Source organism: Oncorhynchus masou, chromosome 23 (genome assembly GCF_036934945.1).
Source record: "Oncorhynchus masou masou isolate Uvic2021 chromosome 23, UVic_Omas_1.1, whole genome shotgun sequence".
Taxonomy (NCBI): domain Eukaryota; kingdom Metazoa; phylum Chordata; class Actinopteri; order Salmoniformes; family Salmonidae; genus Oncorhynchus; species Oncorhynchus masou.
Window position 1 is genome coordinate 31533667 of NC_088234.1, and position 15054 is coordinate 31548720.

The following is a 15054-nucleotide window of genomic DNA, read 5'->3' on the forward strand; positions in this document are numbered from 1 at the left end:
GAACTAGCCACCACTGTTGGCTCCCTTGATGTTGAAACGATGCTCTACAGGAGCAATGTGCCGTCATCAGCCCATGACTGCCATCCCATCCGTCATCAATCTGGCGCTGGCCGTTGTTGAAAGAGTTCATGTAGATGGCACTATCAGGTTGCCCGTCTCACTGGGTGGCACTCTTAGGTATTAATATAACATTTGTAAACGTGGTCCAGCTGATAGTAATGATACAGTTACTGGAATAGTGGACAAAATGTATTAATTTCAATGTCAAAGAAGCATCCAAGAAAGCATCTATTTAAGTGTTTGAGGCTATAACATGAACATCTAGTCTGTCATTTGCCATTACTTCAATTTAGAGAAGCATATGCATGAGTCTATTAAAGTGTATAGCCTAAATGGGGACACATTGAGATACCATAATAGCATACTGTAGCCTGGTTACCGATGTTCTTAAAACCATGAATGCAGATGTATTGGAAATAACCCAGAAAGTGAAGGTCAGAGCCATATGAGGCTCTGGTTAGCAGAGGTGGCCAATATGCTGTTTGAAATATGCTGTCATCTGACTAAATCTAAATATTCTGTTGCATATAGCCTAGCCTGCAAATGCATGCCACTTGCCTTATCAATAAAGGCTTGGGACACTTTTCCCCACGACACGCATGTTCAAAAGTGACAAAGGGGTGCCTCGAGCAACCAATCACACTCTGCCATGTTGGGACAATCTGGCCAATGGCAGTGCTCAGCAAAGAGGAAACGTTGGATGATTCGGTAGTTGTCAAGCCATGGCGACTCTGGGGAGCAATACAAAAAGGGAAGTGGAAAACAATCAACCGATCTGAGCATCCGCGTCAACGTGACGTGCAAACTCCCCCGAAATGTTTGAGGAGAATTCCTCTGCTTTTTGGATGCAGTTCAGCAAAGCGACAGGCCCCTGGGGAAACCGAAATGTTTAAATCCAAATGCCAGTTTCTGCGGCGTGGACTTCTTCACAGTGTTCAACTACAACAAAACACATTGTATCCGCTACAGACCCACTCCCGAGAAACATAAGATATATTGTTACCCAGCGTAAATGTCCCCAACACATCAGGGAGATAATAATGTGCAGTGGCTGATGTCAAGTGATTTGCATACCGACTTCCGCTCCATAGTTTTAGTATCTGCATCAGCCGGTATGTAATTGAGACGCCAGGGGAAGCAGACAAAGGAAGACATGAATACCTGACATTAACTTTTAATCTAAGTTAAAAAGTCGGTGAACGTTGTGGACGCGGTGGAGGAATTGAAGGGCGATAGAGAGAAGCTGTTGATTTCCTTTTTTTTTTTGCAGAGTGGATTTGCTACATTCATATGAGGAGGCGGACCTCTGACTGCCGTGCTCAATATGCTGAAAGCAAGCCCGATGTGTGCATACTGTATGTGGGAGTACAGAGACTATTTTGTCTTAATTCAATCATCAGGATCGGGATACATTGCACTTTAAACCGCGTTGGATACACAGTTTATTTTTCTTGGCAGCAAGCTATAGCCTATTTATTTGGTCGTGTTTTTTTTACCAGACAGAAGATTTTATACTATCCATTTGCACTTTTTTTCTTCTTTTGAAGTTGACTTAAGTAGACTACCGGTTTGCCTCAGAGCTAGCTACCTTTTTTTAAATCGTAAAAATAATTATAATCTGATATTGATCCTTAAGGAACACATGAGGGGAATCTATTGACGTCTAACGTTACTTCGTGGCATGTCACACAATGGTGTCATTTTCGGATGGAGTTTTGAGGTTCCTAATATCTTCATTTTGAAGTTCTTGAACACTTGAATTAGGCTAGATCATTATTTCTGTAGACAGGCCTATAATTCATTATAGATGCCAATAGTGGAGCATTTCTTTGTTACACCAACAGATCCTATAGACTATTTTTGCTGTTATAGACCACACCATATGAGTATATCTAAACACTGCTGTTTTTTTTTATTTTTTAAGTTGGGTGCATTTTATCTAACAACTGTTGTGTCTGACGTTCCATTCTTGTGACTCGACACATTCGAATATTTCTGCCCAAAACGTAATTCTCTACGTAGTCTTGGCACCCGGCTGAATCGTTGGAGAAAGCTTTCCATTTTGGCATAGCCATCGTTTGATTGATCGTCCCTTCACACCGATAACAATTAGTGGCTTCCCTCACGATGAGTTACTTCTTCTACCAAGCAGTGATTGTATTGCTACGTGGACTCGTCATCTCTGCGGTACTGGGATTGGAAAGCAGCTACTCAAACGATATGTTGAACCGTGCGTCTGATGCCGCAATTGTAGCCACTACAGGTAAGCGTGCTATTCCAACACACACCGTTGCCTAAAATTCACGCATGTTTACCGCTTCGCTTTCTCAGAGGAATGCCACGCACAGTCCTGCTGGAAAACTGACTACGCCGGGAGTCGCCAGGCATCTTTTTTAAATTTTATTATTGTGCATTGCCAAGGAATGCCGGCACGGCAGGAATGCACGATTAGGGAACGACCGACCGACCAACCGATGGAGCGCGTCCTTTACTGTAATTTTGCTTGTGTGTAACCTTAAACTTCACACCTCCAGGGTCCGATGATCTTAGAGTATGCGGCCTGAAGCAACTATTTTTGACTGACAAATGTAAGATGGGAGTAGGCTACCTAGCCACTGTAGGCAATATGTCCATGTGTTTGTTCACACGGGCTGGCCTGTGTGAGGCACAGTACAGTACAGCTCAATCTCTTATACATCACCTTAATTCTGAAAAAACTGAGCATGGCTGAATTAAAGCATTGGCAATGGTGCTGTCCAGCATATAGTGCTGCTCTAAGATCAGGTCACCCCTATACAAAACATTAAGAACACTGACCAGGTGAAAGCTATGAACCCTTATTTAACTAGGCAAGTCAGTTAAGAACAAATTATTATTTTCAATGATGACCTAGGAACAGTGGGCCAACTGCCTGTTCAGTGGCAGAATGACAGATTTGTACCTTGTCTGCTCGGGGATTTGAACTTGCAACCTTCTGGTTTTGCAACCTTCTGGTTACTAGTCCAAAACCCTAACCACTAGGCTACCCTGCCGCCTTATTGAGGTCACTTGTCAAATCCACTTCAATCAGTGTAAGTGAAGGGGAGGAGAAAGGTTAAATATGAATTTAAGCCGTGAGACAATTGAGACATGCATTGTGTATGTGTGCTATTCAGAGGGTGAATGGGCAACACAAAAGATTTAAGTTCCTTTTGAACAGGGTAAGGTAGTAGCTGCCAGGTGCACTGTTTTGTGTCAAGAACTGCAACGCTGCTGTTTTTTTAACGCTCAACAGTTTCCCTTGTTTATCAAGAATGGTCCACTACCCAAAGGACATCCAGCCAACTTGGCACAACTGTGGAAAGCATTGGAGTCAACATGGGCCAGCATTATGGAATGCTTTCGACACCTTGTAGAGTCCATGCCCTGAAGAATTGTGGCTGTTCTGAGGGCAAAAGAGGGTGCAACTAAATATTAGGAAGGTGTATATTAGATATTGGATCACCTTCATTATGATCTAACTGGCAAAACTGATCCTAGATCAGCAATCCTAATACGCTTTGGGAACAGGCTACTGGCACAGGTCTCAATCAAGGTTACCCATCACCCGAGCTGAGTGCAGTTTGGCGAACCACCACTTCCTCCTCGCGGCTCCAAATTCAACAGCTGTTAATCTAATATCAGGTCAGGATGGGGTTTTACAGTATTGTGTCGCTGTCATCTCTGGTTATGTTGGTCTGGTTCATGCCCTCACAGGACAGGAGCCTATAGGATCAGTGAGGAACAAGCAGCCTGCTGAACAAAAGGCCTTGTTACTGAGGTGGACCCTGTAATCCCCAATGCCAGGTTTAATATAACGACTCCTAAACAGTCACTTTCACAGAAATCCTGACATGAGTGGCAAGGCAGTCACTTTCACACACATGCTGATATGAGTGGCAAGTCGTAACGTAGTAGTAACGTAGTAGTAAACAGCTTTATATGAAAGAAGAACATGATTATTGGGTAACCAAGAGCACAGATAAGTGGGGTTGTCATAGGTGAGGTCTGGAATGAGGCAAGCTACAGTAGCTGCATGGCTATTCACACATTTGGAGCCATGTCAGAATAAAGACATCAAGTGCTCTTCTCCACTGAATGGTATGAAGGCGGTCAAGTGCATATGCTCCCAAAAATGTTACGGCCCCTGTGAAATATCTGAGGTTGGTATAAGCAGGGGAATCATCCATAATGGCTGACAACCTACAACACAGAAATCGACCAGTGGAGCTTGTTGACGTTTAAAACTTCTAAACGATTGGTGAGTCCCCTGCGGGATGGTTGAGCTAACGTAGGCTAATGCGATTAGCATGGGGTTTCCTCCCAGTGGACCTTGTACCTTTGTAGGGCTAGTGTGTGTGAGTGTGTAAAGGGAGCTGGTTTGTAGCTTTGAGATAATAGCCTCAGTGAAAGTGATGGAATATTCAATTTTCCCATCTGGCCCATTTGAGAAGATCACCTGGCCTTTTGCACTGCGGTCCTCTGAAAAATGGTGTGTGTGTGTGTGTGACTGGTTGTATTTATGTCAAGTTATTTTGTGTGAGTACGCATAACTGGGGTATTGTATTTTGTACTGTGTGTTTGTCAGTCGTTGTGAGTGTATGTGTACATGAGTGAAAATGTGGTTGTGTGTACATCTTCAGGCAATGACTGTGAGCTCTAGGTTATTGAGTGTAGTGTGTGTGTGTGTGTGTGTGTGTGTGTGTGTGTGTGTAAGTATGTACACATTTACTTCGGTATGGACTTTTCCTTAAGGCATTGGCATGTGTGTGGGCCACTATATAACAGCATGCCCTTGGCATGAAATGGCCTCTGGCTGTAAACAAAAAAAATGAAGGAATTTCCTGTGGTCCAGCAGATGGGTATCGTGTCCCTGCTGTAAGGGAAAGGTTGCGGGTTTGAGCCGCCCTCTTCTGGGTTGTTAGGGGTCATATGGTGAGGGTGCAGGGTTTACGATTTGGCGCCTAAACCTTCTGCAGACATTACCCAAGGTTGTGTGACTGGTTTGATGTAGCCTCTTTTCAGAGGAAAGAGGGAAGTGGAGAGAGGATTTCGATGGGAACTGGTCACATAGGGCCTACATACAGTTGAAGTGGGATGTTTACATACATAGTTTTTCACAATTCCTGACATTTAATCCATGTAAAGATTCCCTGTCTTAGGTCAGTTAGGATCACCACTTTATTTTAAGAATGTGAAATGTCAGAATAATAGTAGATAATGATTTATTTCAGCTTTTATTTATTTCATCACATTCCCAGTGGGTCGGAAGTTTACATACACTCAATTAGTATTTGGTAGCATTGCCTTTAAATTGTTTAACTTGGGTCAAATGTTTCGGGTAGGGTAGCCTTCCACAAGCTTCCCACGGTAAGTTGGGTGAATTTTGTCCCATTCCTCCTGACAGAGCTGGTGTAACTGAGTCAGGTTTGTAGGCCTCCTTGCTCGCACACGCTTTTTCAGTTCTGCCCACACATTTTCTATGGGATTGAGGTCAGGGCTTTGCGATGGCCACTCCAATACCTTGACTTTGGTGTCCTTAAGCCATTTTGCCACAACTTCGGAAGTATGCTTGGAGTCATTGTCCATTTGGAAGCCCCATTTGCGACCAAGCTTTAACTTCCTGACTGATGTCTTGAGATGTTGCTTCAATATATCCACCAAATGTAGCTTCCTGATGATGCCATCTATTTTGTGAAGTACACCGGTCCCTCCTGCAGCAAAGCACCCCCATAACATGATGCTTCAACCCCTGTGCTTCACGGTTGGGATGGTGTTCTTCAGCTTGCAGGCCTCCCCCTTTTTCCACCAAACATAACGTTGGTCATTATGGCCAAACAGTTGTATTTTTGTTTCATCAGACCAGAGGACATTTCTCCAAAAAGTACGATCTTGGTCCCCATGTGCAGTTGCAAACCGTAGTCTGGCTTTTTTTTATGGCGGTTTTGGAGCAGTGGCTTCTTCATTGCTGAGCGGCCTTTAGGGTTATATTGATGTGGAAATAGATAATTTATACCTGTTTCCTCCAACATCTTCACAAGGTTCTTTGCTGTTGTTCTGGGATTGATTTGTGCCCAATGTACGTTCATCTCTAGGAGACAGAACGTGTCTCCTTCCTGAGCGGTATGACGGCTGCATTGTTCCATGGTGCTTATACTTGCGTTCTATTGTTTGTACAGATGAACATGGTACCTTCAGGGATTTGGAAATTGCTCCAAAAAATGAACCAGACTTATGGAGGTCTACAATTTTTTTTTGGAGGTCTTGGCTGATTTCTTTTGATTTTTCCATGATGTCAAGCAAAGAGGCACTAAGTGTCATGCCCAAAGTAGATGTCCTGACCGACTTGCCAGAAGTATAGTTTGTTAACAAGATGTGTGGAGTGGTTGAAACACTTAGGTTGGAGTCATTAAAACTGGTTCATGTAAACTTCAGAATTCAACTGTAACTGTATCCTCAAAGTCATGTTTGGCCCAGTCACCTTGGTTGCATCAGTAGGGATCATTACCTCTGACCTCACAGACATGGGCCTTCATCACTGTGTCAATGGCGGAAACAAATGATGCTTCGTAGTTCAAGGAAACTAAGATGAGAATTGAACACCTCTACGCAGACGACACCATTCTATATACTTTCGGCCCGTCATTGGACACTGTGCTATCTAACCTCCAAACGAGCTTCAATGCCATACAACACTCCTTCCGTGGCCTCCAACTGCTCTTAAACGCTAGTAAAACCAAATGCATGCTTTTCAACCGATCGCTGCCTGCACCCACATGCCCGACTAGCATCACCACACTGGATGGTTCCGACCTTGAATATGTGGACACCTATAAGTACCTAGGTGTCTGGCTAGACTGCAAACTCTCCTTCCAGACCCATATCAAACATCTCCAATCGAAAATCAAATCAAGAGTCGGCTTTCTATTCCGCAACAAAGCCTCCTTCACTCACGCTGCCAAGCTTACCCTAGTAAAACTGACTATCCTACCGATCCTCGACTTCGGCGATGTCATCTACAAAATTGCTTCCAACACTCTTCTCAGCAAACTGGATGCAGTTTATCAAAGTGCCATCCGTTTTGTCACTAAAGCACCTTATACTACCCACCACTGCGACTTGTATGCTCTAGTCGGCTGGCCCTCGCTACATATTCGTCGCAAGACCCACTGGCTCCAGGTCATCTACAAGGCCATGCTAGGTAAAGCTCCGCCTTATCTCAGTTCACTGGTCACAATGGCAACACCCATCCGTAGCACGCGCTCCAGCAGGTGTATCTCACTGATCATCCCTAAAGCCAACACCTCATTCGGCCGCCTTTCGTTCCAGTACTCTGCTGCCTGTGACTGGAACGAATTGCAAAAATTGCTGAAGTTGGAGACCTTTATCTCCCTCACCAACTTCAAACATCAGCTATCTGAGCAGCTAACCGATCGCTGCAGCTGTACATAATCTATTGGTAAATAGCCCACCCATTTTCACCTACCTCATCCCCACAGTTTTTATTTATTTACTTTTCTGCTCTTTTGCACACCAATATCTCTACCTGTACATGATCATCTGATCATTTATCACTCCAGTGTTAATCTGCAATATTGTAATTATTCGCCTACCTCCTCATGCCTTTTGCACACATTGTATATAGACTCCAATTTTTTTTTTGTCTACTGTGTTATTGACTTGTTAATTGTTTACTCCATGTGTAACTCTGTGTTGTCTGTTCACACTGCTATGCTTTATCTTGGCCAGGTCGCAGTTGTAAATGAGAACTTGTTCTCAACTAGCCTACCTGGTTAAATAAAGGTGAAATAAAAAACAATTAAAAAAAACAATGGGATGGTTATGGTTAGGGTTAGAGCGGTTCTTGAACTAATAATTGCACGGACCGCCACACCAAGCGTGGTTAGATGAAATGTCATGGGGCGAGCTCATGAGATTTTAAACATGGTGGACTGACTGAGATGTCTTACCACTTGGTCATTTTATGGTTGACCAGTGTGGGTATGGTTGTTTGTGGTTCGTGATTTAAAAAAAGCCTTTCTGGGATGAGAAGTGCTTCATTTCGGACAGTTGGTGGATTGCTCACACCTGCTGAACTTCTATAACTGAACAACCTATTATGCAGTACATTCGGAAAGTATTCAGACCCCTTCACTATTTCCACATTTTGTTACGTTACAGCCTTATTTTAAAATGGATTGTGTTCTTGGGGACCTTCAATGCTGCAGAAATGTTTTGGCACTCTTCCCTTTATACATACATACACAATCCTGTCTCGGAGTTCTACAGACAATTCTTTGTACCTTTTTTTTTGTTTTTGCTCTGACCTGCACTGTTAACTGTGGGACCTTATATAGAGAGGTGTGTGGCTTTCCAAATCATGTCCAATCAATTGAATTTACCACAGGTGGACTCCAATCAAGTTGAGGAAACATCTCAAGGATGATCAATGGAAACAGGATGCCCATGAGCTCAATTTCAAGGCTCATAGCAGGGTCTGAATACTTATGTAAATGTGATATTTCAGTATTTATTTTTATGTTATACATTTGCAAAATATTCTAAAAACCAGTTTTTGCTTTGTCATTATGGGGTATCGTGTGTAGATTGATGAGAATACTTTTTTTTTAAATAAGGCTGTAACGTAACTCAATTTATAAAAAGGGAAGCGGTTTGAATACTTTTCGAATGCATTGTATGTGAAAGCTTGAATCTCAGTACAAGTCTGCAAATGTTTGACGTTTATGCTGGTGAAACTATGGGACTTACCAAAGATGCAGAACAACATATCAATGTTTGTCCCTTTTAAAACGTGCTAATGAACATATAGAGTACAATACATCCCCTTATGTTTGGGTAGAGGGAAGGGGGGTGTAAGTGAGTTTCTCTGGTTGGTTGATGGCTGGGGCTTGCTTGAGTGACAATGTGTACGTGGACTTCCTCACTTTTAAATGCCACTGTGTATTTAGCTTGTTTAGCATTTCAACAAACAAAGCCCTTCCTTCTGTCTCCCAGAAAGGAACACAGAGTTCTGAAATGATGCGTTGGGAATATGACAGTCCTCGAGAGAGAGAGAGAGAAACTGTACCATCATCATCTTCTTTTACATAAGCTTTCATTGGACTCTTTGAAACCCTTGTCTTTACTGGAGCAGGTTTTGTGAGTGGGTTCCTCAAAGATGGAAATTTGCAACATTTTGAAGAGGCTGAAATATTTTCAAGGCTATTTTTAGTGTTTGTCCCTCAACATTGTTAGTAAAAGCCCACTAAAAGCCTGTGAGTTTGGAGAAAACCCACTTAGTGCACGGTGGCCACCTCAGCATTGATATGGTTATCTTTCTGAACAGAGTGGCCGCATTAATAAGGTGATTTTTTTGAAAAGGAAGGTAAACATTTGCCTGTCCCCTAGGGCTTGTTGACTCTCACTCTGAAGTGCGCCAAAAAGGAGTTGGGAACTCAGCATTTGCATCTTCAGGATGCTTATTTTCTTTGACGTTTCTTCAGCGTCCCTTTTTTCTTTTCTACCAAAATAGAGACACTGTACTTAAGGAAAACCTGGCATTATCTGCTGCAGCAACGACTGGGCCACAGAGTGAGTACCCAGGTTCAGTTTCGGGTTCCAAGTGACGGCATGACGGTGCGAACATGGACTGCCTCACAATTCCGTGGCTTTCTGTGTATTTAGCTCCTTTTTTAGTGTTAAAATAAACAAACCCAATCCGTCTCTAAAGAGAGGAATATGCTATTTTTTTTTTAATTGACCCATCCGGGAAGAAACTAACACTTGAAACAGAATTAAAACATTCTGTTCCACCACACAATGGTATCAAATCGAACTCTGCTTCCGTCTACTGCCATCAACGCAATACCTTTGAGATGTAAACTCAAAGATGCCCTCTCAAACTAGTGTCTAGAACAACCCCTTGTTTCATTTTCCATACTGAACTTAATTATTGAAAGTCACTCAGGATTAGGGCATCTGCTAAATGACAAAATTACATACACTGTAAGTTACCCTCTCCCTGACTCGAGAGTCCGTTCATTGAGATGGCCTGGAGTTTCACGTCCCTCCATCAGACTGTCTGCTCTGCTTACCATAGACAGCTGCTTCCGATCTTGATCAGGGGCTGCGTGGTTGTGAGCCACCCCTATTAGGGCCAGAGTCCAGGCCGAATGGAACCAGGGTGTATTTATAAAGACCGCAGTCGTTTTTTCCTACGAGAGAGCCGCCTGGCGTTTGCCTTTCCGTGATCCGTTAATAAGCGTGTCGGAACCCCGTGATGTCGGTCGGAATCCGGGTCGGGGCGCATGGCTGACCCGATGGTGACACGGGCACAGGCTCCGAGTGTTCCTCATAGCTGGGCTCTGGCGTCACGGCGCCGACTCGGCTTTCAACCGTGCTCGCTGGCTGGAGAGATAATTGGACTTTAATGGCTTACTTTGGCCCCGTCTGTATCTAATCACTCAACACGCTGCCATCAGGACAGATTTAGATGAGACATAAGTATGTGCATAAACATTTAATTAACATGTACTTAAACACGTAAATATTAACCATTGATTATATTCATATGACCTGATTTAAGGATGTTGACTTTCAGATATAGTATATAATTGATCACTGCAATGAATAACAGTGAACCCATGAATAGAGGACATCCTCTATACTTCAAGCCAGCACCCATAATAGAAGTCTGTGTTCATCTCTCACTTCCCAGCAGTCACCCAGTGTAAGTCAGCACCCATAATAGTAGTCACATGTAAATTCACTGTGATCATCTCTCACGTCCCAACAGTCACCTGGCTCTGTGTATCTTGGTTTCCTTTACCATGAAGTCTCTATCGGCAAGTTTACTCAAAATAAAAAAACAGATATCTTTTACATAAGTATTCAAACCCTTTGCTATGAGACTCAAAATTGAGCTCTGGTGCATCCGGTTTCCAGTGATCATCCTTGAGAGGTGACCAAGAACCCGATGGTCACTCTGACAGAGCTCCAGAGTTCCTCTGTGGACCTTCCAGAAGAACAACCATCTCTGCAGCACTCCACCAATCAGGCTCTGCGGTCAAGCATGGTGGTGGCAGCATCATGCTGTGAGGATGTTTTTCAGCGACAGGGACTGGGAGACTAGTCAGGATCGAGGGAAAGATTAAGAGAGCAAAGTACAGAGAGATCCTTGATGAAAACCTGCTGTAGAGCGCACAGGATGTCTAACTGGGGAGAAGGTTCACCTTCCAACTGGACAACAACCCTGAGAATACCACCAAGACAACGCAGGAGTGGCTTCGGGACAAGTCTCTGAATATCCTTGAGTGGTCCAGCCCGAGCTCGGACTTGAATCTGATTTGAATATCTCTGGAGAGACGCTCCCCATCCAACCTGACAGAGCGTGAGATCATTTGCAGAGAAGAATGGGAGAAACTCCCCAAATACAGGTGTGCCAAGCTTGTAGCGTCATACCCAAGGAGATTTAAGACTGTAATCACTGCCAAAAGATGCATCAACAAAGACCTAAGTTTTTGCTTTGTCATTATGGGGTATTTGTGTGTAGATTGAGAAACAAATATGTAATCAATTTTAGAACAAGGCTGTAACATAACAAAATGTAGAAAAAGTCAAGGGGTCTAAATAGTTTCCGAATGCACTGTAGGTCACCAGCTGTGCTCTACTGTACTTAACCTCCTGCTGTGAGTGGCCTATATGCACCAGTCAAAGCAGAGGAAACTGCCCTCAGTTGGCCGGCAGACAGGTCGACCCACAGGGCTTTTGTTGTTCCTTTCCGGCACTCCACAAGGTGTTGATCCCTGAGCTGGTGTCTGCTCAACTCCTGTCTGTCTGTCGGTCTTTCTTTCTGCCTTTTGTGATGCGGGTACGCTCCCTGAAGGACACACACTATTGACAAGCATGTAAACACACTAACACACACACATTCATTATACTTCTTATACACACACTCGTACATGCTGGCATTTTTTTTAAAGATGGTGTGGCACAGGTCATGCAGATGTTAAGACATATCTTTGAAAATATATATATCATTGTTTATCAACCCTACAAGCAATACAAGACTCTATTATTATGGTGGGAGATTATAATACGGTTTTAAATACCTCTATGGACAGTAAAGGAAATCACACTACAATCACACTATCACCCTCAGGCACTTAAGGAAATCACAAATGTCATGGATATATTAGAACTAGTGGATATATTCAGGCTTAAATATCCTGACCTAGTGAGATATACATGGCTGTCAAGCTAGTCGTCTTGATTCATTTCTTATGTCATTCTCTCTGGCACCAAACGTTTAAAATGTGTTGATAGGGGACAGAAGGCTGTCAGATCATCACATAATTTGCATATATATTACTCTTACAGAATTTACATGTTGCTGAGGATATTGGAAATGTAATAACTTGTTTTTAACGAGGACAGAATAATTTCTAACTGACTTTTTCCAACATAACATAGAGTTGAAGTCGGAAGTTTACATACACCTTAGCCAAATGCATTTAAGCTCAGTTTTTCACAATTCCTGACATTAAATCCTAGTAAAAATGTCTTAGGCCAGTTAGGATCACCACTTTATTTTAAGAATGTGAAATGTCAGAATAATAGTAGAGAGAATGATTTAGTTCAGCTTTTATTTCTTGCATCACATTCCCAGTGGGTCAGAAGTTTACATACACTCAATTAGAATTTGGTAGCATTGCCTTTAAATTGTTTAACTTGGGTCAAACATTTAAGGTAGCCCATTCCTCCTGACAGAACTGGTGTAACTGAGTCAGGTTTGTAGGCCTCCTTGCTCGCACACACTTTTTCAGTTCTGCCCACACATTTTCTATGGGATTGAGGTCAGGGCTTTGTGATGGCCACTCCAATACCTTGACTTTGCTGTCCTTAAGCCATTTTGCCACAACTTTGGAAGTATGCTTGGCTTCATTGTCCATTTGGAAGACCCATTTGCGACCAAACTTTAACTGACTGATGTCTTGATGTTGCTTCAATATATCCACATCATTTTCCTCCTCATGACGCTATCTATTTTGTGAAGTGCACCAGTTCCTCTCAAAGCACCCCCACAAATGATGCTTTTGCCACCCCCGTGGACTTCATGGTTGGGATGGTGTTCTTCAAAGCTAGCAAGCCTCCCTTTTTTCCTCCAAACATAACGATGGTCATCATGGCCAAACAGTTCTATTTTTGTTTCATCAGACCAGATACATTTCTCCAAAAAGTACAATCTTGGTCCCCATGTGCAGTTGCAAACCATATTCTGGCTTTTTTATGGCAGTTTTGAAGCAGTGGCTTCCTCCTTGCTGAGTGGCCTTTCAGGTTTTGTCGATATAGGACTCGTTTTTACTGTGGATATAGATACAGTGCCTTGCGAAAGTATTCGGCCCCCTTGAACTTTGCGACCTTTTGCCACATTTCAGGCTTCAAACATAAAGATATAAAACTGTATTTTTTTGTGAAGAATCAACAACAAGTGGGACACAATCATGAAGTGGAACGACATTTATTGGATATTTCAAACTTTTTTAACAAATCAAAAATAGAAAAATTGGGCGTGCAAAATTATTCAGCCCCCTTAAGTTAATACTTTGTAATCACCTTTTGCTGCGATTACAGCTGTAAGTTTTATGTCTCTATCAGTTTTGACATCGCAGTTCTGAACCTTTTCCCATTCCTCCTTGCAAAACAGCTCAGGAAAAGTGAGGTTGGATGGAGAGCATTTGTGAACAGCAGTTTTCAGTTCTTTCCACAGATTCTCGATTGGATTCAGGTCTGGACTTTGACTTGGCCATTCTAACACCTGGATATGTTTATTTTTGAACCATTCCATTGTAGATTTTGCTTTATGTTTTGGATCATTGTCTTGTTGGAAGACAAATCTCTGTCCCAGTCTCAGGTCTTTGCAGACTCCATCAGGTTCTTCCAGAATGGTGCTGTACTCCATCCATCTTCCCATCAATTTTAACCATCTTCCCTGTCCCTGCTGAAGAAAAGCAGGCCCAAACCATGATGCTGCCACCACCATGTTTGACAGTGGGGATGGTGTGTTCAAAGTGATCAGCTGTGTTGCTTTTACGCCAAACATAACGTTTTGCATTGTTGCCAAAAAAGTTCAATTTTGGTTTCATCTGACCAGAGCACCTTCTTCCACATGTTTGGTGTGTCTCCCAGGTGGCTTGTTGCAAACATTAAACAACACTTTTTATGGATATCTTTTTAGAAATGGCTTTCTTCTTGCCAATCTTCCATAAAGGCCAGATTTGTGCAATATACGACTGATTGTTATCCTATGGACAGAGTCTCCCACCTCAGCTGTAGATCTCTGCAGTTCATCCAGAGTGATCATGGGCCTCTTGGCTGCATCTGATCAGTCTTCATCCTTGTATGAGCTGAAAGTTTAGAGGACTGAGGTCTTGATAGATTTGCAGTGGTCTGATACTCCTTCCATTTCAATATTATCGCTCACAGTGCTCCTTGGGATGTTTAAAGCTTGGGAAATATTTTTGTATCCAAATCCGTTTAAACTTCTTCACAACAGTATCTCGGACCTGCCTGGTGTGTTCCTTGTTCTTCATGATGCTCTCTGCGCTTTTAACGGACCTCTGAGACTATCACAGTGCAGGTGCATTTATACGGAGACTTGATTACACACAGGTGGATTGTATTTATCATCATTAGTCATTTAGGTCAACATTGGATCATTCAGAGATCCTCACTGACGCTTCTGGAGAGAGTTTTCTGCACTGAAAGTAAAGGGGCTGAATAATTTTGCACGCCCAATTTTTCACTTTTTGATTTGTTAAAAAAGTTTGAAATATCCAATAAATGTCGTTCCACTTCATGATTGTGTCCCACTTGTTGTTGATTCTTCACAAAAAAATACAGTTTTATATCTTTATGTTTGAAGCCTGAAATGTGGCAAAAGGTTGCAAAGTTCAAGGGGGCCGAATACTTTCGCAA

At 42.7% G+C, this 15054-nt stretch overlaps 1 protein-coding gene across 2 annotated transcripts in view; it reads left to right on the forward strand.

Annotated features, from left to right (window-relative positions):
• Positions 1-1173: 1173 nt before the first annotated feature.
• LOC135510745 (stromal interaction molecule 2-like) overlaps positions 1174-15054 on the forward strand; it is an 84116-nt gene continuing 70235 nt past the window's right edge. For both annotated transcript variants that reach the window (XM_064931917.1, XM_064931918.1), the window contains exon 1: positions 1174-2323. In XM_064931917.1, coding sequence (XP_064787989.1) covers positions 2188-2323 — 136 coding nt within the window. In that variant the 5' untranslated portion in view covers positions 1174-2187. The remainder of the gene's footprint in view (positions 2324-15054) is intronic.